The sequence below is a fragment of the Rhinolophus sinicus genome, linkage group LG05, assembly GCF_036562045.2.
Source record: "Rhinolophus sinicus isolate RSC01 linkage group LG05, ASM3656204v1, whole genome shotgun sequence".
In the NCBI taxonomy this organism is placed as follows: domain Eukaryota; kingdom Metazoa; phylum Chordata; class Mammalia; order Chiroptera; family Rhinolophidae; genus Rhinolophus; species Rhinolophus sinicus.
In genome coordinates, this window is record NC_133755.1 from 57,738,331 (window position 1) to 57,765,950 (window position 27,620).

At 37.4% G+C, this 27,620-nt stretch overlaps 1 protein-coding gene across 8 annotated transcripts in view; it reads left to right on the forward strand.

Annotated features, from left to right (window-relative positions):
• Window positions 1-27,620, forward strand: part of CTNNA2 (catenin alpha 2) — a 1,048,744-nt gene that overhangs the window by 290,065 nt on the left and 731,059 nt on the right. For all 8 annotated transcript variants that reach the window (XM_019750020.2, XM_074332253.1, XM_019750019.2 and 5 more), the window contains one exon: window positions 20,696-20,862. In XM_019750020.2, the coding sequence (XP_019605579.1) occupies window positions 20,696-20,862 (167 nt within the window). The remainder of the gene's footprint in view (window positions 1-20,695; window positions 20,863-27,620) is intronic.

Below are 27,620 nucleotides of genomic sequence, written 5' to 3' on the forward strand. Positions count from 1 at the left end.
GTTTTCAACAGCTGAGGCGAGTGCCCCACAGAGATCCCAGAAATCCCAGCAGTGCAGGGAAAAGAAAAACCAAAAGACAAACAAAAACAAACAAACAAAAAAAAACACCTTGTACTTCAGCACCACCTACTGTAAAACAGAAGACCTGTACTTATCAACCTGCTAAACAGTTATGACTCAAATACAAAAATAAAAATGAAAATAACAAAATCATTGCCACAAATGCCCAGGCAGATAAATAGTTTATCAATCACAATGAATAACCAAAGTGTAACAAGAGTTCAGAAAGAAAATGAAACATCTCCAGAAAATAAACTTAAAGACATGAAAGTCTGGTTTAAATGACAGATAATTCAAGATTGCAGTTCTGGAAAACTCAAAAATGCAATTCAATGAGCTCACAAATAAAATCAACAAACAAAAGAAGTACTTTACTAAAGAGATTGAAACTATAAAAATGAACAAAACTATTTCTGGAGATAAAGAACTCAATAAATGAAACAAAGTATAAATTAGCCATGTTAGGAAACAGAGCAGACCAGATGAAGGAAAGAATTAGTGATACTGAAGATAGAAATCTAGAAATGACTCAAGTGGAAAAAGAGAATCGAGAAAAAAATAAAACTCTACAAGAACTATCTGACTCAATTAGAAAAAACAACTTAAGGATAATGGGTATAACAGAAGAAGAGAGTGAGAAAGGAACGGAGAACTTATTCAAACAAATAATTGATGAGAACTTCCCGAACCCTTGGCAAAAAACTGTACCCTTGAATCCAAGGGATGAGGGTAAAGGGATCAAATATATGGTGAGGGAAGGAGAACTGACTCTGGGTGGTAAACACAAAACATGATATATATAGATGATGTATTAACAGAATTGTATACTTGAAACCTATGTAACTTTACTAACAATAGTCACCCCAATAAACTTTAAATAATAATAATAATAATAATAAAATGAAATTAACTCCCCAAAAAACAGAAACAGTTCTCAACAAAATGCTAGCAAACCGAATTCAATACATTGAAAGGATTATACACCATGATCAAGTGGAATTTATATCAAGAATGCAAGGGTGGTTCAACAGCTACAAAACAATGTGATTCCTCACTTCAATGAAACCAAAAATATTAGTCATAATAATAGTTGTACTTGCTATTTGGGTTTTTCTATATAGTCCAACTGTTAATGATTACTGAACATGTATAAGATAACTGTTAATACTCTTTTCATCGCTTAAGTAAATATTATACCAGATGCCAAATACAGAAAAATACGAGACAGAAGGTAAAACTAATAGGATAGAAGTGATTTTTTGTTTGTTTGTTTGTTTGTTTGTTTTTAATGAAGGCCCTAAGACCTGACTGCCTTCCATTTACCTGCCCTTCCCATTTGGGGAAAATTCAGCCTCATCTCATCCCGTAGTTACAGTATTGCCCCATCTCCAATGGTCAACAAGACATGGATACTGAGACTTCCTAAGAATGAGCCTTCCTAGCACTGTGAGATCACACTATCCAACCAAAAGGTTGGTTATCAATGCATCCTTCAGATTGATTTATGACCTAAATAGTGAACCATGAATGAGAAAGGGGTTCTATGGAAAGTAACCTCATAGGATGATCTAATGATAAATTACTAACTGGGCAAGTCATGGTGGGTAGTCATGCCCCAGGCATATAACTTCTTTAGTGAAAGGTTTTAAGTAAGCACTGTCCTTTGTTCTTCTGTATCTAGGTTAATACACCTTTGAAATGCCAGAAGTAATACCCCTCAAAAGGGGTATTAACTCTCAAGAGAGTATATTATCTTGTTAACTGTCCTGTAATCCAATCCCCGCCTTGCTTTCTCCCTCCTCCTTGTACTTTCCCTTCTTAATTTCAAATGCATTAAAAGAAGCTGCAAACTGTTAAAAAAATAATAAATTTAAAAACTAGCATTCATGTATTTGAGAGGGAAGTGAGCACTGAAGAGAGACTAACAGATCTCCCTGTTTCTTTTACAGAATCTCTTGTATTCAGTCTCTTTTACTTGATTATAGACCTAAGTTCAGAGCAGTATTTCCATGGTAAAGACTTTGAACTCCTCAAGCATGTAACGAAGAAAAAGTAATATCTCAAAATAAGTGACTGAAGGGAAATAATAACAATTAATATGTATGTAGAACTTCTATATAAAGGAGTATTAAATGAGTATTATTCTAAAAGCTGTGCATAATTAATTCATGGATTTAAACAGAACGTATCTTTAAAGTCACAAAGATCTAGGATCACATCCCGACTCCACCCCAGCCGTTACTAAATATGTGAGCTTGGCGATCATTCAACCTTTGTGTTTCAGTCCCTTCCACTGTAAAATTAAGGGGTGAAAATAATGATAGTTGCCTTGTGAACTCCCAATAGGGTTAAAGGTTAGAGAGGATGCATTCATTACACACAGCACAAGGCCTTACCCTTACTGAGGGCTTACCCATTATTACTATCAATGCCACTGCTACCACTATTACTGCGATCCTCCCCAGTGCAACAAGAATGATTGGTGACCTCCTGCTTAAAGTTTGGAAGTGTATTTTTTGGTTGATTCCACTCCTCATATACACAATAGTTGAGAAGCAATAAAACATCTGCTCAATAAAAGTATGTATTGCTTTAAGGCAGAATATACCCTCTGCCCCAGCCCCCATATGGTGCTAGTGCTTGGTTTTCAAATCAGTGATTGTTTTGGTTCTTATGCAACCCTAGAGGCATTCAGATGGGTAGATAATTGTGCATAGGCTTGAGATGATCTCAACTCAAGTGTGGAATGAATGAAGCTGGATGGTGACAATAAATAGAAGAGAGGGTTAATATGCAGAGGACGGAGCCTAAGGAATAGACAAGTCATTTAGGAAGCAGATCATGAACCAACGAAATGAATGGCATGTTGGGTCATCCTTTGAAGGACGACCCTGCACTCAGGGTAGGCATTCTTTAAATACTTGTCAAATGAACTACTGAAAAACAAAGAAACAAGGAAAAAGGCATGGTGAAAAGCTAGGTTCAGAGAGGGTAGGGTGAAGGAATGGAAACTTCAGAAAGGTGATGGCCTACGTGCTGATGAGGATTTCACTCGCCCTGTCCCTGTACTCTTTTAGCCGTGGCAGGCGCTGACTGGGCTTTTCCCCTAGAGTCAAATGAGGGAGGCTACAACTACAGTGAGCATGAAAATGGAAAAAAATAAAAGCCGCAGAGCAAATGTAATGAAATGACCAGAATAAGAGCAGATTAAGACATAGGAAGCAAGGTTAGGAAATTACAATGTACCTAGCACATATTGTGTGGTAATTTACATTGTCAACATTTTTATTATAAAACAAAGGTTAATCCTTTTGAGAATTGTGAAATACAGGGAATTAAAAGGAACCAAAATAGCATACACTGTTCCAATAACCAGAGACAACCACCTGGGAACCTTTGATGCGCTGTCTTCATATGTAATATCTATAACTATATTCTCCTTTGTCTAATTACATAGATTTTCCTTTTTTCTAATTACATAAATCATCTGGTATATATTAATAGTTAATGTTCTCGATGTTTTCCCTCATTACAGAATTCCTAGAGAAGACGAGAGAAAAAGATCCTTTTAGCTAAGGTTTGTTCCCTTTTCACAAAAACCTCTGCCTGCCTCAGAACCTTGTTTTCCTCAAGGTACAACTCTTAAAGGATCCTGGGAAATGGATTCTGTACAGCAGTGCAGAAAATGAAATATGTTTTTAGAGAAGAAAGCAAGATTAGTGAGGTACATGTAATACTCGACCAGAGCTTTGTAAAGCTTTAGCTGGTTCTGCTCCCTAAACCTTGCGTCCTCATCGAGCCCGTACAGGAATAAACAGAACTGAATTTTAAAATGTAATTGAGTAGATAGTGCACGTCTTCTGAATGGTTTATCATTGCGATTATGTTGTAGAGTCTGTAAGGCAGTGCAATGCTTGAAAGCCACTCACTGCTATGGTTAGCCAATTTTCACAGCATGATGGGAAAATATTTATCTTCATTTGAGTAAAGCCAACTGAAATGTTAAATGAATGGTCAACATGGAAAATACCATAGAAGTTACAATGTTAGCACAGGCAGTCTTGACACATTACACCATGCCTTTTTGTTCCTTTTTAGAAGATACAGGTGGGCCCTCCTTTGATAGGAATCATGCCGAATTAGTTGATGTATAGGAAAGGATGAATTAAGCAGGTATTGATTTAGTTGAGGACCTATGAACTAACTGCATTAGCAAACACTGAGGAATATTCTCTTTTGGGGTCCTTCCAGCAGCAAGGTGATGGTGCCCACAAGATGATTCAAGATTCCCTCTTAAGATTCTCTTAGGTTGTGTGTAATTAAACTTAATATTTTTACATGTGTTCTCTTACCTCATTCCTATTAATAATAAGCACAGTCCTCTTTTATTTAGAGCTCACTATGTGCCAAGATCTGTTCCAAGAGCTTGATGTGTATTAACTCAATTACTACTCAAGAAAACCTGATGAAATAAATATATACGTTGTCACCATTTGTACCAAAGGAAACAGAAACGAGAAAGGGAAGGTTACTTATGTAAGGTCAAACAGCTAGTACATGCTGGGGCCAGAATTCAAAGGCAGTCTGGCTGTAGACTCTATGCTCTTAACAACAGTGCTTTAGAAATACCTTTAAATTCTGCTTACTGTATTAAAATTATTTGTTTATATATCTCTGTCGGGAGCTACATTCTGAGTTGAAGACTTGTACACTATTTTATTCAGTTAGCAGAGTATCTTAAGAAAGAAAGGAAGGGACAGCGAGGAGGAGAGAGAGAGGGAGGGAGGGAGGGAGGGAGGGAGGGAGGAAGGAAGGAAGGAAGGAAGGAAGGAAGGAAGGAAGGAAGGAAGGAAGGAAGGAAGAAAAGAAAAGAAAGAAGGAAGGGAGAGAACTTAGCAAAGACATTTCTCAAATGACTCCCAGACTCCACCATTCCCTATTGTCCCCTGTCAGGACTGATTTATGATTGTCTGTGCCTACATACATTTGAGTCTTCACCCCTTTCCCAAGATGGTAAACTGATCAGAATAGAGACCATACCTGCAGTATATGAGTGTATGTATTGCTTTATTCCTAGTACCTAACATATATTTGACAAGGTGCATTCACTCAGTAACTGTTGGGAGGAGCAAAGCAAGGCCTGCCAGGCACCTTATATTTTGAAACATATAAAATTGATAATGAAGCAAGGAGAAAGTGCAAAAGAAATCGTGAATGCTATAAACTTCACAATGAAATGACAATTTGAATATTTTCTTCCTTTTTTTTTTTTTAAAAAATTGAACTTGTGAATTCAGCGAGCAGCAGAAAAGGTATAACATTTGAGAAAGGCAGGTGCCAGTAGAAGTAGCAGTCCCTTTGCTTCTTCTTAGTTTTGTCCACATAGGAATTGCTATCAAGAGAGTAAAAGTCTTACAAGTTTTTTGGAAACAATCAAGAACTTGAGAGAGCAATGTATGCATTTCACCCCAGGGTGGTTATGACTCAAATTCACGATTAGGGGAAAAGTTCGACAATTAGAATTTTTCAGCGGCTTAGGGATGATGAAATACTGTATTTTCTCAAGCAAACTCTACATAAAGTAAGCTACCTCCTGCAGATGCTCTCATTTCTAGCACTGAACAGTTCAGGTCCTTCTGTTTCCAAAAAGCAAGATAATATTTGGCTTAAATATGTGATATTCAGAAGAAAGCCTTTTATGCTTACATATATATTTTTAAAAAGCAAGTATGAAAACCACATCAAAGCCATGCAGATATTATAAAATGAGAACATTGCTTTTTCCTTTATCATTCCACCAAGGGCAGTGAGCTACGAGGACTCTATCTTTCTTCATTTTCCTAAGGAGCTCTCTGTGCAAACATGACATTACATGGAAAATGACGAAAGGCTAATGGGTCCACTGTCTCTGAAGTGGCTGTGAGAATGGAGAATTTCTGACCTGGGTGGGACCTCTTACACATCATTCAACACCTCGCTCTCATTTTCATATAAAGACACAGAAGCCAAGTGGAAAATAAGCAACTGAGTGAGGCCAGTATCCCCTTCCCCTGACATCCCAGTTCAGGGCTCTGGCCACAGCCCGAGACTGGCTGGGAGACCAACAAAGCACAGTGTGACACCAGCAAATCCTCCTCACTTAGCAAAACCCAAAACTAACTACATGGCCTGTTACAGCCCTGCCTCTGTAGCTGGAGCCACTCTAAAGACAAAGGTGCTTCTCCATGTGGTCAGGACCAGTATTCTTTATCAAGGTGGTTCCTTGAGTCTGGGCCAATGCATTTTTCCCCATCAAGATATGTTCAGTATGCAAAAGTACTACAAACGTCAGTAACTGATGATTAAGTGTATTGAATGTTATGAGCTATTAAACATCATTAGAGACAGTAATGCACCACCTTGCAGAAGGCACAGATCATTAAGCATATGGATTTTAATTATTTCAGCTGTAGCCTTTTCCTGGATTGGGAGAAGAGGGTATAAGTTAATTTTGCATTTTTGTAGCCAGAAAAATTATCAAGCTGCAATATGGCATACTTCACAAATGAGAGCTTTGCAAGGACTTGTTAAATGCAGGAAGAGCCACATTCCATAAAACGGTGGATTATTTTCTGGCACTTGAATGCAGCGCAATACCATAAACTTGGAAACATTAAACAGTGACATGCTAAGCTTCAGTGCAAAATGGAGTACAGAAGCTCAATACAGAACCCAGTGTCACTTAATATTTTTATAAAATTAAGAGAAAAAAAGGTGAACATATAGATTTCATTGTGCAATGTTTCTGAAATAAGTAACTATATCAAATATATAATTAAAGAAAGCATATTGGAAGTGAGTTTGTAAAGCAAATAAGCACTCAATAAATTATATTTTGTATAAATCCAAAATTTCAATGACCCAGTATATGTAAAGCATCTAGGCATACTGCTGACTTATTTATGTTCGTGCATAAATGTTTCTTTTGATCAGGATCTTTATTCCCCTATAACCATGAGCACAAATCAAAACCCACTGAAATGTCAATAGACTGACATTGGTTGCAATGTGATTTCAAAGCCTTTCAATGTATTGAGAAAGGAAGGAAACAGTGTCACAACTGGCATCCACACTAGAGAGCGGAGATAGTGTGATCATCAAATTCTAATTCTGAATGAAAGAGGCAGGCTCAACATCTCAATATGCAAAGATAGAGACACCTTGGTTTCCTCTTGCTAATTAAGGTACTATGTAAGAAAATGCAGAGTAGGGAGGTGGTGGTGGGGATTTCATGTCCAATTTCCAGAATTTCACAATGCCTCGGAGGACATCATACAGCCTGAATCTTAGGAGATGCAAAATCAAGGTGTGACCTCTAGCACAGAAAACCTCTGCCTCCCTAGGAAACCATTCCAATTTGAGATAGTTCTAACTGTTAATTTTTTTTCTTCAAGTATTTGGTGTTTGATATGGTCTCCTGAACCACACATAAAAACCTAATACCCTCTTCAACAGCATAGATCTTGAGAGAATTTTTTTAAATGTCTTTAAGGAGAAGGAAAATGTCAAAACAAACATTCATCAGCCATTGCCCAAGAATTGCTGACTTATTTATATTCATAAGTCCATAAATGTTTCTTTTGATCAGGATCTTTATTCCCCTTTAACCATGAGCACAAATCAAAACCCACTGAAATGTCAATAGACTGATATAACACTTGGTAGTTGAAATGTGGTTTCAAAGCCTTTTAATGTAATGAGAAAAGAAGGAACTAATGCTACAACTGGCATCTAGACTGGAGAACAGAGATAGTATGATCATCAAAATCCTAGGATCTAATTCTGAATGAAAGAGGCAGGCTCAACATTTCAATGTGCGAAGATAGAAGATTCCTTTTCAGTGGGCTGATTCAATTTTCTCTAGGATTTCCAAAGGAAAGAACCCTGGGATTGTCACACCACTTTCATGGAATTGGAGGGAAGTATAGATAGAGAAATGCAAGAATGAAGATTACAGGAAGTCACTGAATTTTATTTATATTTTTCTCTCCTTCCACTGGAAATGTGACCCACTACTTGTGTCAAAATTATGTGGGTATGCAAATGTCAGGGAACCTAGGACAAAATTGTTTTCAAATGCTAGTTAAATTTTCAAATAACATACTCAGTATTTTTTTCTTCAACTTCCAGACATCATTTCTTATAAAGAACATAACAATTTAAAGCAAGAATCCAATTGTTAAATTGAAAAAAAAAAAAAAGAATAAACGCACTATTTTCCCTGTATTTCCAGACTTTTTGGACACTCTTTGGTCAGTTGGACCCATGATCAGATTATCTTGCTGGTGTCAGAGTCTTTCTGCCTCTTGCAGGTTGCTCCCTATTAAAGAGGGTCCTATTCTATGTGTCTTACTGTGTATTTCTTTTAAAATAAGTGGAAAAATAATGATAAATGAAGTGAAAATTGCCCTATATGCACTTACCTTTGGAGGTAAGAGCCCAGTCCCTTAATAAACATACTACTTGATAGAAATTAATAAACTCACATTGTGAGCATTAATTTAACCTCCCATGTAGTTCTGCCTATTGAGAGAATATTCTGATTATGCTGATGTTAGTATTTCACTCTATATGTCAGCATAATAAGAGTTGATAAACTAACATGGGCTTTTACAGCAAATACACATGGTGGTTTAATTCTTACATCCCTTACATACTGTGGAGAGACAGTGACTGAGCAGCAGTGGCCCTGGGGCACTGCTGGGAGTTATCTGATTGTGGTAACTATGGGAACTAGTTTTGAACAATGAAGGGGAGTTGATTTTCAATTCCTATTCTTCACACCAAAAGGAATTTAAGGGAGAGGTTGGAGAAGAAAACAAAGATGTCAAAGAAACTGTAGGGGAAGAACTTATTTTAGAAACCAAAATGCTTCAGTTCTAGGTACTACCTAGGCTCCACACGCAAAATTTTAAGCCATCTCCAGATAGTAAGAAGCCATGAAATACAAAGCAGACATCCAGGCACATTAGACTGGGGACAATGACATCCCAAGTCTAATTTAGCACAAGCCCACACAGAGGTCACCACAGGCAAGCTAGGAATATATGCTTAGCTAAATAGGGTTTAAAGTGAGAGCAAAATAAAGACAGTTCCAGAAAAAATAGGAAAAAGCTTAATGCCAAGCAACTTTACCAAAGGCAACATTAACATTTACATGTCATGGAGGAGGACTGGGATTCAGAATGGAATGAATTTAAAAGATGAATGAAATGATAGGCATAAGTAACGTAGCCCAGTGTGTATCTAGCCCATACTAAAAAAAAATAATGAGAAGAAATGGTATCAAATAGTAGTATCAATAGTGGTGATGACACAGCAGAAGTAGTAGTAACACTTGTGATAGCATATTTTCTAGTAATGTCTAGCAATGTTTTTATGGATTATAGTCTCATAACTTTCATCTTATACGTAGTAGCTATACTACTATATGTGACAACCTATACTACCAACATAGACATGATTTGACTGCCTCACCTTGTGCTTTTATCTAAATGGAATTCATGTCAAAGTACTGTCAATTCGATCTCGTCAGTATTTCATTTTTTAATTAAATTATTGTGATCACGTTGGTTAATAACATTACATAAGTTTCAGATATACAATTCTATAATACATGTTCTGTTCACCACCCATAGTCTAGTCTCCCTCCATCACCATATATTTGACAATCTTTATCTTATTCATCCTTCCCCACCCCCTTTCATCTTCTGGTAACCTCCATACTGTTGTCTGTGTCTATGACTTTTTGTTTGTTTGTTTGTTTGTTGCTTTCTGTTTTACATCCCACATATGAGTGGAATCATATGGTTCTTGTCTTTTTTCTGTCTGACTTATTTAGCTTAGTACGATATTATAAAGATCTATCCATGTTTTCAATAATGGCAGTATTTCATCCTTTCTTATGGCTAAGTAGCATTCCATTGTGTGCATGTACACATTGTCTTTATCCAGTTATGCATCAAATAACACTTAAGTTGTTACTATGTTTTGGCTACTGTGAATAATTCTGCAGTGGACATAGGGGTACATTTATCTTTACGAATAAATGTCTTCAAATTTTAGGGGTAGATACCCAGAAGAAGGATTGCTAGGTCATATGGTAGCTCTATTCTTAGTTTTTTGAGGAAGCACCCTACTATTTTCCATAGTGGTTGTACCAATTTACATTCCCACCAGCAGTATATGAGGGTTCGTTTTTCTCCACATCCTCTCCCACACTTGTTACTTTTTGTCTTATTGATAATACCGTGTTTTCCCCAAAATAAGACCTAGCCAGACCGTCAGCTCTAATGCATCTTTTGGAGCAAAAATTAATAAAAGACCTCGTATTATATTATATTATATTATATTATATTATATTATATTATATTATATTATATTATATTATTATATATTTATTATATTATCCTGGGTTTTATATTATATAAGACCCACTATTATATTATATTATACCCAGTCTTATATTAAAATAAGACCCGGTCTTATATTAATTTTTGCTCCAAAAGACTGATTAGAGCTGATGGTCTATTAAGGTCTTATTTTAGGAGAAACATGGTAGCCATTCTAAGAAGTGTGAGGTGTGGTATCTCATTGTGGTTTTGATTTGCATTTCCCTAATATCTTGTGAAGCTGAACATTTTTTTATATGTCTGTTGACTATTTGTATGTCTTCCTGGGAAAAGTGCCTGTTCAGTTCATCTGTCCATTTCTTAATTGGATGTTTGTTTTTTGTTGTTGAATTGTATGAGACCTTTATTCATTTTGGCTATTAACTCCTTCTCAGGGATAGTGTTTGCAAATATTTTCTCCCACTTGTAGGCTACCTTGTTGTTTTGTTGATGGTTTCTTTTGCTGTACAGAAGCTTCTCAGTTTGATATAGTCCCATTCATTTATTTTTGCTTTTACTTCCCTTTTGGGGTCAGGCTCATAAAAACTTCTCTGACAACAAGGTCCATATGTTTAATACCTACATTTTCTTCTATGTATTTTATCATTTCAGGTCTTATATTTAAGTTTTTAATATATTTTGAATTAATTTTTGTGTTTTATGTAAATAGCAGTGTAATTTCACTCTTTTGCATGTGGTTTTCCAAATTTCCCAACACAATTTATTGAACAAGCTTTCTTTTCTTCATTGCATGGTTTTGGCTCCTTTGTTAAAAATTAGTTGCCCATATACATGTGGGTTTATTTCTGCGCTCTCAGTTCTGTTCCATTGGTCTGTGTGTCTGCTTTTCTGCCACTACCATACTGTTTTGATTATCGTAGCTTTTTAGTTTGATTTGAAGTCAGGAAGTATGATACCTCTGGCTTTGTTCTTTTTTCTCAAGATTGTTATGGCTATTCAGGGTCTTTTGTGGCTCCATAGAAATTTGATGATTTTGTTGTTCTATTTCTTTTAAAAATGCTATTGGGATTTTGATGGGGATTGCATTAAGCCTGTATATTGGTTTGGATAATATGGCCATTTTAACTATGTTGATTTTTCCAATCCATGAACATGGAATATTTTAGTGTTTCTTTTTGTCTTCTTCAGTTTTTTTCAAAATGTTTTGTATTTTCAGTGTATAAGTTTTTTATTTCCTCTGTTATGTTTATCCCTAGGTATTTTATCCTTTTTTGTTGCAGTTGCAAGTTGAATTGTTTCTTCTTTTTTTCCCCCTGATATTTCATTGTTAGTATATAGGAACACAATGGATTTTTGTACATTAATTTGTATTCTGAAACTTTACTGTATTTGTTTATTGATTCTAATAGTTTTTTGGTGGAGTATTTAGGATTTTCTATATGTATATAGAATCATGCCATCTGCAAAAAAAAATGACAATTTTACTTCTTCATTTCCAATTTGGATGTCTTTTATTTCTTTCTCTTGCCAGACTGCTCTGGCTAGGACTTCCTATGTTGAATAAGGGGTGAGATTGGGCATTGTTGTCTTGTTCCTGATCTTAGAGGAAAAGCTTTCAGTAAACTTGGTTAACTGTCCAGTTGGTACAAATTCATGATGAATAACCCCTCTGATATCAAAAAAGGTTAGCAACATGGTTGCAACAAGTTTTCAAACTTAATTGTCTGTCCTAGTGTCTGTATGTGTCTGTATGTATTTTTAAGAACTTGTCCTTTTCTTCAAGGTTATCAAATTTGGTGGCATATATTCTGTCATTATCATTGCATATAGTCTTTTGAATTTCTGTGATGTCTGTGGTAACTTTTCTTTCATTTCCGATTTTGTTTCTTTTGTCTTTTTTACTTAGTGAGTCAACCCAGAAGTTTGTCAATTTTTTTTTTTTTTTTTTAATCTTTCAAAGAACTGGCTCTTTGTTGAACTATTTTTTTCTGTTGTCTTTTTGTTGTCTCTATTTCAATTAATTCTGCTCTAATATTTTATTTTTTCCTTTCTCCTACTGACTCTAGGCTTCATTTGTTTTTCTTTTTCTAGTTTTTTAAAGTGAAATGTTAGGTTGCTTACTTGAGATTTTTTTGTTTGTTTGTTTCTTGAAGTAGGCCTGTAATGCTGTCAACTTCCCTCATGTTACCACTTTTGCTGAATACCAAAATTTTGGTATGTCGTATTTTCAATCATTAGACTCTATGTATCTTTTTTTCTTTTTCAATTACAGTGACATTCAATACTGTTTTATATTAGTTTTAGGTGTTCAGCATAGTGGTTAGACATTTATATGACTTATGAAGTGATCACCCTGATAAATTTGAGTACCCACCTGACACCATACGTAGTTATTACAAAATTATAGACTATATTTTTTATGCTGTACTTTACATCCTCGGAACTATTTTTGTAACTACCAATTTGTGCTTCTTAATTCTGTCATTTTTTTTTTTTTTTAATCCAGGCCCGCAAAACCCTCCTATATCTGGCCACCATAAACTATTCTCTGTATTTATGAATCTGTTTCTGTTTTGTTTCTTTGTTTATTCTATTCTGTTTTTTTTTTTTTTTTTTAATCCCATTTAAAGGGGTGACCAGTTAGCTCAATTGGTCACAGCATGGTGCTAATAACACCAAGGTTGCTGGTTCTATCTCCTTATGGACCTCTGTGAGCTGCGCCCTCCTTTAAAAAAAATAATAAAATCTAAATGCCACATATAAGTGAGAGCATAAGGTATTTGTCTTTCTCTGTCTGACTTACTCCACTAAGCACAGTACCCTCTATGTCCATCCGAGTTTTCACAAATGGTAAGATTTCATTCTTTTTTATGGGTGGGTAATATTCCATATATATATACCTTCATTACCTTATGGTTTATTGATGGGCACTTAAGTCACTTCCATATTTTAGCTATTTTAAATAATGCTTCAGTGAACATAGAGGTGCATATATCTTCTTGAATTAGTATTCTGCATTTCTTTAGATAAATATCCAGAAGTAGAATTGCTGGGTGATAAAGTAATTAGTTCTATTTTTAATTTTTTCAAGGAAACATCATACTGTTTTCCACAGTGGCTGCACCAATCTATAATCCCACCAAGGGTACACAAGAATTCCCTTTTCTCCACATCTTTCCAACAATTGTTGTTTGCTGATTTATTGATGATAGCTATTCTGACAGGTGTGAGGTAATAATCTCATTGTGGTTTTTATTTGCATTTCACTGATGATTAGTGACAATGAGCATCTTTTCCTATGTCTGTTGGCCATCTGTATGTCGTTTGGACAAATGTCTATTCAGGTCCTCTGCCCATTTCTAAATTGTATAGTTTGTTTTTCTGGTGTTAAGTTGTATGAGTTTTTCATAAATGTTGGATATTAACCCCTATTGGATGTATCATTGGTGAATATCTTCCCCCATTCAGTAGGTTGTCTTTTTGTTTTGTTAATGGTTTCCTCTGCAATGCAAAAACCTTTTAGCTTGATGTAGTCCCATGTGTTTATTTTTTCTTTTGTTTCTCTTGTCCTAGGAGATATATCAGAAAAAATATATAACTAAAAGCAATTCCAGAGAGTTTATTGCCTATGTTTTCTTCTAGGAGTTTTATGGTTTTGGGTCTTACATTTAAGTCTTTAATCTATTTTGGTCTTATTCTTGTATATGGTCTAAGAAGGTGGTCCAGTATCATTTTTTTGCAGGTGTCTGTCAAGTTTTACCAATACCATTTATTGAATAGACTAACTTTACCACATTGTATATTTTTGCCTCCTTTGTCATAGATTAAATGACTATATAGGTGTGGGTTTATTCCTGGTCTGTCTGTTTAGTTCCATTGATCTCTGTGTTTGTTTTTATGCCAGTGCCATACTATATAGCCTTGTAGTATAGTTTGATATCAGGTAGCCTGTTATCTCCAACTTTGTTCTTCTTTCTCAAGATTGTATGGCTATTTGGGATCTTTTGTGGTTCCAAATAAATTTTAGGATTATTTGTTCTAGTTCTGTGAAAAATGCCATTGGTATTTTGATAGAAATTTCATTGACTCTATAGATTGCTTTGGGTAGTTGGAGATTTTAACAATGTTAATTCTTCCTATCCATGAGCATGGTATATGCTTCCATTTATTTGTATCTTCTTCAGTGTCTTATATTTTATGAGTTTAGGTTTCACCTCCTTGGTTAAATTTATTCCTAGGTTTGTTTGTTTGTTTTGGTGCAATTGTAAATGGGATTTTTTTTTTCTAAGTTATCTTTCTGATAGTTCATTGTTGGTGTATAAACATGCAACTGATGTCTGAATATTGATTTTGTTTCCTGCTACTTTACTGACTTCATTTATCAGTTCTAATTGTTTTTTGTTGGAATCTTTGGGGTTCTTTATATATAGTATCACATCATTGCAAATAATGACAGAGATACTTTTTTTTATTTCTAATTTGGAGGCCTCTTATTTCATTTTCTTGTCAAGTTGTTGTATCTATGACTTCCAATACTATGTTAAATAAAAGTGGTAAAAGTGGACATCCTTATCTTGTTTCTAATTCTAAGGGAAACACGTTTACCATTTTACAGTTGAGTATGATGTTTGCTGTTGATTTGTTGTATATGTCCTTTATTATGTTGAGGTATGTTCTCTCTGTTTCCACTTTGCTGAGAGTTTTTATCATAAATGGATGCTGCATTTTGTCAATCACTTCTTCTTTTTCTGCATCTATTGATATAATCATATGATTTTTATCTTTCATTTTATTTATGTGGTGTATGTTTGTTTATCTTTCATTTTGTTTATGTGGCTATTGAAGCAAAATTGCATCCCAGGAATAAATCCCACTTGATCGTGGTATATGATCTTTTTAATGTATTGCCTAATTCAGTTTGTTAATATTTTGTTGAAAATTGTTGTATCTGTGTACATCAGGGATATCAGTGTATGATTTTCTTTTTTCATTTTCTTTTTTGTAATGTCTTTGTCTGGTTTTGGAATCAGGGTAATAGTAGCCTTGTAAAATTAGTTTGGGGGCCTTCCCTCCTCTTGAATTTTTTGGAATGGTTTGAGAAGGATAGATGTTAATTTTCCATTGACACCTATGGTAAAATTCACCTGTGAAGCCTTTCGGTCCAGTGCTTTTGTTTATTGGGAGTTTTTTGATTACTGATTCAGTTTCATTTGTAATAATTGGTCTGTTCAGATTTTCTGCTTCTTCTTGATTCAGTCTTGGAAGCTGGTATGTTTCTAGGAACTTACGCATTTCTTCCAGTTTGTTGGCATTTAAATATTCATAGTATTTTCTTATAATTCTTTGTATTTCTGTGGTGTAATTTGTCACTTCTCCTATTTCATTTCTGATTTTATTTATTTGGTTCCTCTTTCTTTTTTCTTGATGAGCCTGGTTAAAGTTTTATCAATTTTGTTTACCTTTTCAAAGAACCAGCTCTTGCATACATTGATTATGTGTGTGTGTATATATACACCATATATATATATATATATATATATATATATATATATATATATATATATATATGGTTTTTGTTTTTTTAGCCTATGTTGTTTATTTCTGCTCTGATCTTTATCATTTTCTTCCTCTACTCACTTTGGGCTTTGTTTGTTTTTTCTTTTTTCCAGTTTCTTTAAGTGTATAGTTAGATTGTTTATTTGAGTTTTTCTTGTTTCTTGAGGTAGCACTGTACTATTGTAAATTTTCTTCTTTGGACTGATTTCATTGTGTTCCATAGATTTGCGGTCATTGTGTTTTCATTTTCATTTGTCTCAAGGTATCTTTAGATTTCTTCCTTGATCTCGTTGCAAACTCATTCATTGTTTAGTAGTGTGTTATTTATCCTCCATGTGTTGATGTGTTTTTCTATTATTTTCTTACAATTGATTTCTGGTTTCATACCATTGTGGTTGGAGAAGATACTTGGTATGATTTCAGTCTTCTTAAATTTATTGAGACTTTTTTTGTGGCCTAACAAATAGTCTATCTTGGACAATATGTGCACTTGAAAAGGATGTATGTTCTTCTGCTTTGAGGTGAAATGCTCTAAAAATAGCAATTAAATCCATCTGGTCTAGTGTGTCATTTAAGGCCACCATTTCTTTGTTGATTTTTTGTCTGGAAGATCTGTCCATTGGTGTCAATAGGGTGTTTATGTCTCATACTGTGAGTCTGTTACTGTTGATTGCTCCTTTTATGTTGGTCAATATTTGCTTTATATATCTAGGTGTTCATATATTGGGTGCATAAGTGTTACAAAGGTTATATCCTCTAGTCGCATTGATCCCTTTATCATTATGTAATGTCATTCTTTGTCTCTTATTATAGTCTTTGTTTTAAAGTCCGTTTTGTCTGATATAAGTATTACTGCCATAGCTATTTTTCTTTTTCATTCTCATTAAATATTTTTTTCCATCTCTTTGCTTTCAGTCTGTGCATGTCTTTCAATCTGAAGTGGTTCTCTTGTAGATAGCATATGTATAAATCTTGTTTTCTTATCCATTGAGCTACCCTATTTCTTTTTATTGTGGCATTTATTCTATTTACATTTAAAATGATTATTGATAGGTATGTAGTTATTGCCATTTTATTCATATTTATTTTCTTTTTTCCCCCCTTCTTAAAGAAGTAACTTTAACATTTCTTGTAATAACTGGTTTGGTGGTGAAGAAGTCCTTCGGCTTTTTCTTGCTTGGGAAGCATTTTACCTGTCCTTTGTTTGTAAATGATAACTTCACAGGGTAGAGTAATCTTAGTTATAGGTCCTTGCTTTTCATCACTTTGAATATTTCATGCCAATCTGTTCCGGCTTGCAATGTTTCTGTTGAGAAATCCACTGATAATCTTATGGGAGCTTCTTTGTAAGTAACTTGCTGCCTTTCTCTTGCTGCTTTTAGGATTCTCTCTTTGTCTTTAACCTTTGCCATTCAAATTATAATGTCTCTTGATGTGGGCCTTTTTGGTTCATCCTGTTACTCTGCACTTCCGGGGTTTGTATGTCTGTTTCCTTCTCCAGGTTAGGGAAGTTTTCTGTCATTTCTTCAAATAGTTTCTCAATTCCTTGTTCTCCTTCTTCTCCTTCTGGTACCCCTATGATGTGAAATTTGTTACACTTAATGTCGCAGACACCTCTTAAACGATCCTCATTTTTTTTTAGCTCTTTTTTTTTTTCTTTTTGCTCTTCCAATTGGGTATTTTCTCTCACCTTGTCTTATATGCATGTTATTTCTCAGCTAAGTATTTTAGTATTCTGGAAAAAGCAGTTCCCTGGGAAAAATAGCTAACTTTATCCTGATAAACTCACTGATCATTTTGCAATATAGATTTATGTTTTATTCAGTAATCCTAAACCTACAGGGATATAAAATGCATTGAAGTTTTAGCCAATTTCAGATTGCCTTTCCTTTGCAGTCGTGAATGACTTGAAACCATTTGTTTCTGCTTAACATGAGTTTTTAGTTTTAATTTAAATTGAATTAAATCATCTTCTATTTACCTTAGGAAAAAATCTCACAATTTAGCATGGGATTTCCATTTACCCATCACATTTACTAATGTGGTTCTCTCTCATCTCTCTCTCAATCACTTGATCTGTCTCTCTAGCTCTGACTCTAGCTTTAGCTCTAGCTCTGGCTCTATCTTTCTCATAGATATCTCCTGAGCTTCTTCCAGGTGCTTACTGTGGGTCCCAAGTTGATTAGCTCCATCTGAGAGCTCTGTATGGATATGTGGCATCCACTGGCCTTGAAGCAGTATTGATGACCACATGGTCAGCATCTGAAGTGCCATTATAATGACCCTGAAAACCTGAACTTGAAAGTCAATTTGATTAGGCATGGTTCCTCCCCATGATGGGAGGGAGTCCTTTTTTTCTAAGAGTTGACCTAACTGAGTGCCACTATTACCCAAGCTATGGCCCATATCAATTTAATCTGCAGAATTTGGGATCAACCATGTAGCTTCCTAGGTTCATATGCAGAATAAATCTTCCCTTTCTTTGAATAAGTGGATCCATTCTACTTATTCATTTATCTGTGGTGACCCTCTCAATATGTCATTAAATTAGCCTTGGTGTATAATGTCCTTTCTAGCTGTATTTTACAGACTGGGAAGGATGTAACCTTCTTCTCCAGCCCACACAGATATCTTCTAAGAGGCTGTTTTGGAGGGGCGGAGAGGAGGAGGCGATTTCCGTAAGCCTGTGACAGGGTGGGACACTTGGATTGAATATGTCTACCAGCCTCTCTATCTTAAAGTTTATTTAGCCCTCTGGGGCCATGCATCTTGAAAATTCACTATTGTGCCAGTATGGTAATGGGTTTTTAAGTTTCTTCCTGGCTGTTATTATATATCAAGATTTGTTTATGCCTAGGCATAAAGAATAAGCTGATCAGCTATATAATATACTTATTGTAGATAAACTCTTCTAAAACCCAATAGCTCAATATATTTCCCTACACATCCACATTTACCAAGTATAAAAGTATCACTGCAAGGGTTTAAATAACTATAATGGTAACTGAGCAAGTGACATTGTATTCTGATCTGTCTATAAAATGGAAAGAGTTGTTTTTCATTTTCCCATGTATTTTAGGATAAATCCCAGCACACGCAGACTTTCAGTGGTATAATTGACTATTTAAATGAGCTAAGTTTGGATTAATAGAGGAGAAGTAATCATTTCTATAAATAAAATACTGAATGAATTCCTTGACCTTAAATAAAACAATTGGTCATTTTAAATTTCTTCTAGTTTATTGAAGCTTTTATGGCCCTGTGTATGCTCTGCTATGCAAAGCTTCATTTTGCTTTCTCCTAAACTTCTCCATCTCAAATAATATCCACCCCATTGACATTAGACCAGTCTCATCTTAGTTAATGACCTCCCTTTCATTCTCCTTCCTGGGGTCCCTGTGCAAATGTGTACTGTTGATTTTACTGTGTCACTATTCACCATCGACTCCACCTTCTCTCTCTCTCTCTCTCTCTCTCTCTCTCTCTCTCTCTCTCTCTCTCTGGTGTCCACATCTATTCCAACCCCAGATCCCCTGTTTCTCTAATAGAGATCCCATTAATATTCCCTTCCTCTATGTATCATGTCCCTTTCACTGGTCCAGGCCCTCATTCCTGCTCTCGCAGACGATAACTGCGTTTGCCCTATAAACTGGTTTCTCTGCTGTATCCTTGAGGATATAGCCCAGGTCTCTTCCATGGCATTCCAAGCACTGGCCCTTCCCCTCCCTTGACCCTTTCCTCACTGTACCTTCCCCATGACAGCAATGACTGTAGTTCCTGACCCTGGGTGCCCAGTCCAGGTTTCAGAGCCTCACACAGTGTTCCTGCCGTCTGAGGTCCCCTTCTCACCTTTGTCTTCCTGGAAACACTTCGTAGTACTTCCAAGCCCACCAACGTTGAAAGCTTCCTCCCAGCCTCATACTAAATGAGTAAATTACTCCCTTCTCTCTTTTGCCCACATTCTTAATCATATGTCTGTTGTGGCACATAATTACAGTATTATGTGTATGAATTTACAATATGTTTTCTTAGTACATGGCGCACTCCTTGAGACCAGGGCATTCTCTACCACCGTTGTAATTCCAGAGGCTAGTAGATACTCTGACACGAGGATGTGCCTAAGAAAACATTTTTTTTTTTGGATTGCTGCAGTTGTCTTCTAAGTGTTCTCTTTATTTGTGAATAGGTTCTTAACAGAGTCTTAAAAGACTAGATTTTGGGTATCTCTCTAGTCTGTTATTGTCTGACTCGATTAAAAGTATAGTGTTAAGGAGGCCAAGATCTCAAGGTCCAGGCCTCTGTGGAGCAGTCAACATCGCACCTGAACTGACAGCAACCTCAGTAAGCTGCCTAGGAAATGCCTGTTTGCAAGGGGAAAGGAGAGTGAGAATGATTCCAGTAAGGGCAAGCCCATCTCCACTGTTAGACAAATGGAATTAAATATACCCCTTATTGATGCTAAAAGTACAATTCTACACCGAATGTGAAATGTTTTGTCCACAGCACCTGTCCATGTGAACTGCTGAAGCATTTAACTTGAAAGGTTCTGTTGCGTTGGAGGCGGCAGAAGTACTACCTGGTCATGGCCGTTTTGCAATAAGAGCAAAATCACCCACGCACAGGTGGTTAGGGCTGCTGGCCTCTGAGTGTCCTGTCTACTCACACACCTCGCGGTGTTTGTCTTCCAGGCGAGACCATGCGCATTGCCTCCTCGGAGTTTGCGGACGACCCGTGTTCGTCGGTGAAGCGTGGCACCATGGTGCGGGCGGCCCGGGCCTTGCTCTCGGCTGTGACGCGCCTACTCATCCTGGCTGACATGGCGGACGTCATGAGACTTTTATCTCATCTGAAAATTGTACGTATGTAGCACTTACCAAAACTTACTTTATGTGGGTTGTGACACTGACTATGTGTATCACGGCACTGAACTGCACTCAAGACACTTTACAGCTCACCAGATCACTTGGGCACTCACCCGTGTGACAAACCCCCAACAACTTCTAATATGAAAATTATCATCAATAATGTATTCAGAAAGTTATAAGAGATCCACTGGAATCTTTCAAAACACAGAGTTTGGACTTCCCCTTTACTTCCTGGCATACACAGCTGCATTCTTTTAGGCAGCAGAGACTGAGCCAGGCACACCTGCCCTGGCCTTGTCTTGAGATCCAGAGAAGTGCTGGTCCACGTGGTCGTTCAGACCAGGCCAGCTCCGCTGGGTATCGGGCCAAATGGTCACCTGTGCCCATCTTAATATGGAGTGTGTGTTGAATATAGTTTGCTACCTTCCCCAACCTTGCCCCTTTTTAGATATATGGACTTTGAGCCCATTTTAATATGGAGATAAAAATGAGCCCCCATCACATCTCCCATGGCTAGAATCAGCCTTGTCACACTACACCTGTCATCTGTTATACCTGGATTGAGTCTCAGGGGACGTAGGTGCCCCACCAACCCATAGAACTCCATTATATGTTCCTTGCTTGTCATGGATCCTTGGTTCCTTTTAACTCTGGTTTCCTAATGGAAGTGGAGACCTACCCTGTTCACAAGTTTTACTGGACCAGGGGCCAAGGCAACCTTCCCCGTTCTTAATATCTAGGCCCTTCTCAGTTTTCCTAGTTGCTAATTGGTATCTACTTGCAACCATGATGATTCAGTCGTTTGAACTACAGTGATTATTTCATTGCTTATGAACATGGTTTCTGCCTAGAGAGTCTCTATTTAGTGCTTTCAGTGGATCTTATTCCTGGACAGTTGGCACCAACCCTGGACTGATCTCAAGTCCTTAGATGATGGGATATTGACCCACACTTTCCTTTTGGGTGAACCAACCTATTACAGACTTAGTCTCCTAGCTCTGGCCATTCCTGGCACATCACTTTTGCTGTTATTCAATAATCAAGGCATGATTTTCTTTGTCAGTGAAACGAACAATGAGTGGGCAGGTGAGATGGGAAATGAACAGTGAGAGCCTGCTCTCCTCTCACCTTCTAACTCACATTTGTTCAGTAATTTCCAAAGAAATTTCAAAAAACAGAAGTGTTTTTTGTCAAAAAATTTGGGGCCAGATCTTTCATCTGACTTTGCTCCAATAAAGTGGCCAAGATTTCCAAATTATGTGTTAATTCTGCAATATTATGAAAGCCCTCAATTTCCAACATCTCCAGACCGAGTGCCATAGTTATAAACCACAAATCACTTCATAGTTTCTATTACAGGTGCCTGAGCAGCCAAGGGCCACATATCAGACCTGTTTGGGAGTTTTTCTCAGAGAATAGGGCCTCCAAAGCCAGGAAAGGGTCTTGCAAATAGGATGAAGTAAGCAGTGTGAGAAGAGATTATTTCAGAGGATGTTGATATTATTATTAACCATTTGGCTTTTGGAGTAAGACCACATTGGTTTGATGTCCACTTACCAGCCGTGTTGTAACCCACCTCCTTATATCTCAGACACTTCCTTTGTTAATATGGTCTGATGACAATACTGCCCTCAGCATCGTGGGTAGGTTTAAATAGGGGACCTCCTATGAAGCATTTATCACAGTCTAGCAGGAAGTAAGTGTTGGGTAAATGGCGGCCATGTTGCTGTAGTAAGAGCCACAGGACCTCTTGCAGACAGTCGTGTTGGCTGTCATTCCTCCAGTCCTCCTGTGTTACATTTATCTTTTAGGCAACAGATAACTTTATTCTCAAGTGTGTTGGAGAAAACATTGCATCTTTCCCTTACAGCCTAATTAGTCTCCAAAGGCACCATTTTAAGAAAGGTCTTTATCAACATGGACAATCTTCCTTTACCAGGGGGAGAATAGGACTGAGCCTAAAGAAATGAACTTTACATCTCATATGTAATTCTTCTCTGTGCTGTGGAATGCCCTGTTCAGCCATTGTTGGGGATTGATGACACGCTAAACCTTCTCCCTGAGCTGCCCACACGTGAAAGGTGCTGGTGAAATCGGGCCTATAATGTGAGGTATGGTGCCAGTTGCTGCCTGAAATCCTGCCTTTCCACCCACCTGCTTTGCCCAGTGCTGTCGGCTGATAATACCACTGCAGCCTGTCATAATGTGGAGTCAATTGTATTCTTTCCCCAGCACAGTAGATTAAAGGAAGTTAAAAAAAAAAAAAAAAAAAAAGGGGGATTTAGCACAAAATCATGGAAAGGTCAACCCAGCAATATTAAGTCCTGTCAGACTGTCAGTAGTAAAATTAAAAACGATTGTAGACTAAATAACACATTTGTTGTACTTGGAGTAGCCTCTGCGGTGAACAGCAGTGGTGGAATGTTGCTATCTTGTGGGGCAAGTGAGGAATTACAATTTCTAGTGCCATCACTGAATCACTCAGGTTGTGGTCCGTGGCACACTTTTAGGTCCTGGTCAGCCCGGGTTTCATACTATGGGGCTGTTGCCCCCCCCATCCCCCAAAAAATGCAACAATTCAGTGCAAACGAGCATGGTATATAATTCTCCTTAGTAGCGTTTTTGTTCTTTTCCATAGATGCACATCCTCTCATTAATAAGTTGTCTGCCAGCATCTATTTATTTGTTAACTCAGGCTGAAGAAAATGTTTTTCTGTATTTTGATGGAGCAGGTTAGAATGATCATCTACACCTTTGTCACGGCTTTTCCAGATAGAAAAAAAACTTTCTTTACCATATGAGTGCTAAAACACAGGTGAGAAAAAAGAGTGACAAATGCTTTCTAATAGTACAATATTTGTGACTCGATTTGCTGTTCATTCAGAAGCTTGAGTCCTGTGGCTTCCAGCTGTGGGAACCACTACCTGGCTGTTTTACTTTTAAGCATTGTGCATTATATTTTTCTTTTTAATCTTTGAGGCCACATGCCACATTTTTTATTGTTAGTCTTTCCAAATAGTGGTATTTCTGGTTTCTGATTAACTTCTAGGAATGCAGAAGGAATTGCGTTCTTATCAGAAGCTTATATTCATGTTTTTCAATCAACAATTCACTGAGTAGATGAAGGACAGTCAATTTAGTCTCCTAAAATACCCCACGCCTCCTCATTCTCTGCCCTGCAGATAGACATTTGTTCGTAAATTGAGTGACTGTGAGCTAATATTGTTCACCCTCTAAAAATGAGTGTAGAGTTGGGAGCGCCACAGTGGTCTGATAATTTGGCCTGGTCTTTGCTTTCAGCTACCTTACAATTATATTGGGAAACTTCAGTTTATATGGCTGTTAAAGAGTCCATCTTTTCAGATATCATACAGATATGTCAGTTCTCTCATGCTTGTATTTGTGTGTGCTCTAGCATGGAACCCTTTTTGATTACATTGTGTTAAGGGTTCACATGACTGCAAATGGTTTTTGCTACTGTACTTGTTTCAAATTCAGGAGGCTAGTAATGGAATAGTGAGTTACATAGTTCAAAGCCAAATTACCACCAAAGTGGGCATTTGATGTTCCCGAGCAAAGTTTAAGTACTCTTTTGCACATCAGACATCTTTAAAAAATACTGAATTATAATAACATTTATTGTTGAAGTTGCTGGTGAGCGATTCCCCAGCCGACACCTGGTGTCTCCTGCAATCAGCTGACATTGTGTGTTAGGTTGACATGTGGCACTTCAGACTTTTAAAGGAATCCTTCATTTCAATCAGTGATCATGAAGATGGATATTTATTTTTCCTCAGCTCTGAATTAATGTAATCAGGTTATATTGTCAGTTTTTAGCGTTGGTGATGGCATTACACATATATACATCCAGACGTGTGTGTCAGAGAAAACAATCACCTTTTTTTCTCTCCTCAGGCTAGGTCCTGGAATAATAAAGTTCTTGATTATCTCAGAATTTCTCTCGAAAAGGTTGAGTAACAAAATAGAAAACAACAATCCCTTAGTCAACTTATCAGGAAAAGCAGATTTTCTTAGGTGCTACCAGGGGCTAAATTGAATTCTGCTATCTCATTGTTTGGGGGCATTGATGAGACAGGGTGACTTTAATAGTACCTGTGCTTTTTGTGATATTAGCATCAAATAGTCTTGTGCATCCTGAGGAACTTGTTTCTCAATAGTTACCATTTGGTCCTGCAGCTCATGTGGCTCTTGTGTTTGAATAACAGCAATCAATTGGTGTAAATTATCCTTGTCTTTGATTATAAAGGTAAAAATTACTGCCCAGGTATTAGCATACCTTCTGTCAGGCCTGTCATGGTATTAATTCCATATGTCTGACTTGCTCAGAATATATTATTTATTCAGTTATCCTTTCAAGAAGTACTTATTGGATGGCTGCTTTATGTAAGACACTGTGCCAACATATATAACTTTAAAGATGACTAAGATGTAGATCCTGCCTTCCAAACTTTATAGGCTGGTGGGGGAGGCATTCAGAAGGAATGCAATTCATGGTGAGAAAATGTGCATATTGATATGGTCCCACCTAGAAGGAAAACATAATAATTAGGATGTTTCCCATTTTAAATTACAGAAACCTCACTCAACCTGGTCTTTTAAAAAGGGAATATATTGGCTCACCAAACTAAAAGCCAGAACCTTCAGGCAAGGCTTAATCAAGGCACAAAATGTGACAGGGCTTAGGTTTCTATATCCTTTTCTTCAGTGAGGACACTCTTCTCTGTAGGCCCTTTTCTTGTAGTCTCAAAATAGCTGCTAACTATTTTCAACATAACATCATGCCCCTAGACTAAAGATAGCAAGAAAGAGGAAATTCTCTTCCCTGATAGCTGAAATAAACGTTCCACAGTCCTGCTATTCCTATTGGCCTGTGGAACAGGTGCGTATCTCTGAGTTAGTTATTTAGAGGGGGAATGGGATGTGCTGAATTTTTAATTTGGTCAGCCTTGCTCCTGTCCCTCACCAACCATCCCCCTAGCCAAAGATGGGACTGATTCAACTATAATGTATTGTTGATCAGTTGAGGAAAATATGAGAAAGGGTGATGTGGCTGGGAGAGGGAGGTCTCAGGATTGGGTCTCACTGACCTGAAAGAGATTTACGTTTCCTCGAACCAATTGTTTTGACCAGATTAAATAGGCTGTGGTTATAGGCCCAAGCCTGAAGCTGGGGGCTAAGAGTTGAGCATGATTGGAAAAAGGTTGGCCCCATCCAAAGAGCTGGGGGATATATCATTCTGTCCAGTAATACGAGGAAAACTGCACAGCCATTTGAACAGGGAAAGTTAAATGCAAAGAATTATTATCTCTCACAGCAGATAAGAGTAACAAGGGGTTGGCTAATAACAAGTAAAGTGAACGCTAAGGAATGTCGGGGTAGTAGCTATAAGGAGCAGCTGCCACCCCTGGGACTGAGATAGAGCTCTGTGGGGAAACCCCCGCTCCTCCCCTAACCAGAGGTGCAACGCAGATGTCCCCCGGGTCATTGGATGACAGAGAAGTCACTGCGGTGCCACACAAGTGAATGGAACTTGCTGGAAATCTGCCCATTAGGGTGTCAAGGAAAACTGCTCATAGGGAGGTGCCTCCCTGGAGGCATTTCACTACAGTCACCCATGGGACCATGCTGAGGCGGGCTGCTGGCCACCTGCTGTTGGAAAAGCTCCTGGCCGAGGGAGCAAACCAGAATCGAAACCAAACCCTTTTTTCCTTTGTCGCCTGTCCAGCATGCTCTACTGACAAAGCTTATCCTCAGGCCAACAGGGAAAGAGATAGTATTTAAAGGGCCAAGCCATGTTTTTACAGAGCAGCCTGTAAGTATGAATCTGAATTTGGTAACTGGCCCAGGGAAAGAGTGGTTTACTGCTCAAACATGTGGTGCTCTTGCCATAGAAGGGGGATGGATTCAGGACATGCAAAAGATTTCATCTACACAGAGAGCTTCACAAACCAAGGAAAGAACAAAGGTGTGAGAGCCACAGAGGGGACTTGGGGTGTTCACAATAATACAGTTGATTCCATATTGTTGGAGCAAAGCAGGTAAGGTGGAGAGAGGCAGTGACAGAGTTGGACAGAGAGATACAGGTTGTGGAGTGTCTTAGATAACGTGACAATCAGTTTGGACGCTTCCATTTAGTTTAGACTCTGTGTATGGGTTATGGGGAGTCACTGAGCAATTCTAAGCATTAGAATTACATTCATGATTTAGATAAATAATTTTGGTAGCAGTGTGGAGAAGGAATTAGAACGGGAGTGAGCCCAAGTGAGGATTAATTGCTGACTGAAATTATCCAGGCCAGTGAATGGAAGAACAGCTGAGCGGAGACAGTGGCAGTGTGTACTGTGAAAACGGGGTGGATGTCAGAGCTGTTAAAGAGGTAGGATGACTAGAACCTGGAGGGTAGGATGGGGCAAGGCTCTTAGGAGTCTTCATTATCAGCTGATCAATACAATCCAAACCCAAACTCAGCCTTTCTGGAAACCAGTGCAGCACATCCCAGGAGTTAAAGTGTGAACACTGGAGCAGACTACCTGGGTTCAAAGCCAGGCTTCTGCACTCATTTGCTGTGAGACCTCTCAGGCGGTGGTGTCACTCCTCTGACCTCAGTTTCCCGTCTGTGAAAGAGAAAAAAAAAAAAATACTAATTTCAGAGAGCTGTTTTTCGGGACTAAATTAGACATATGTAAACCACTTAGAACAATGTCTGACATGAGAATACCCAGTGACA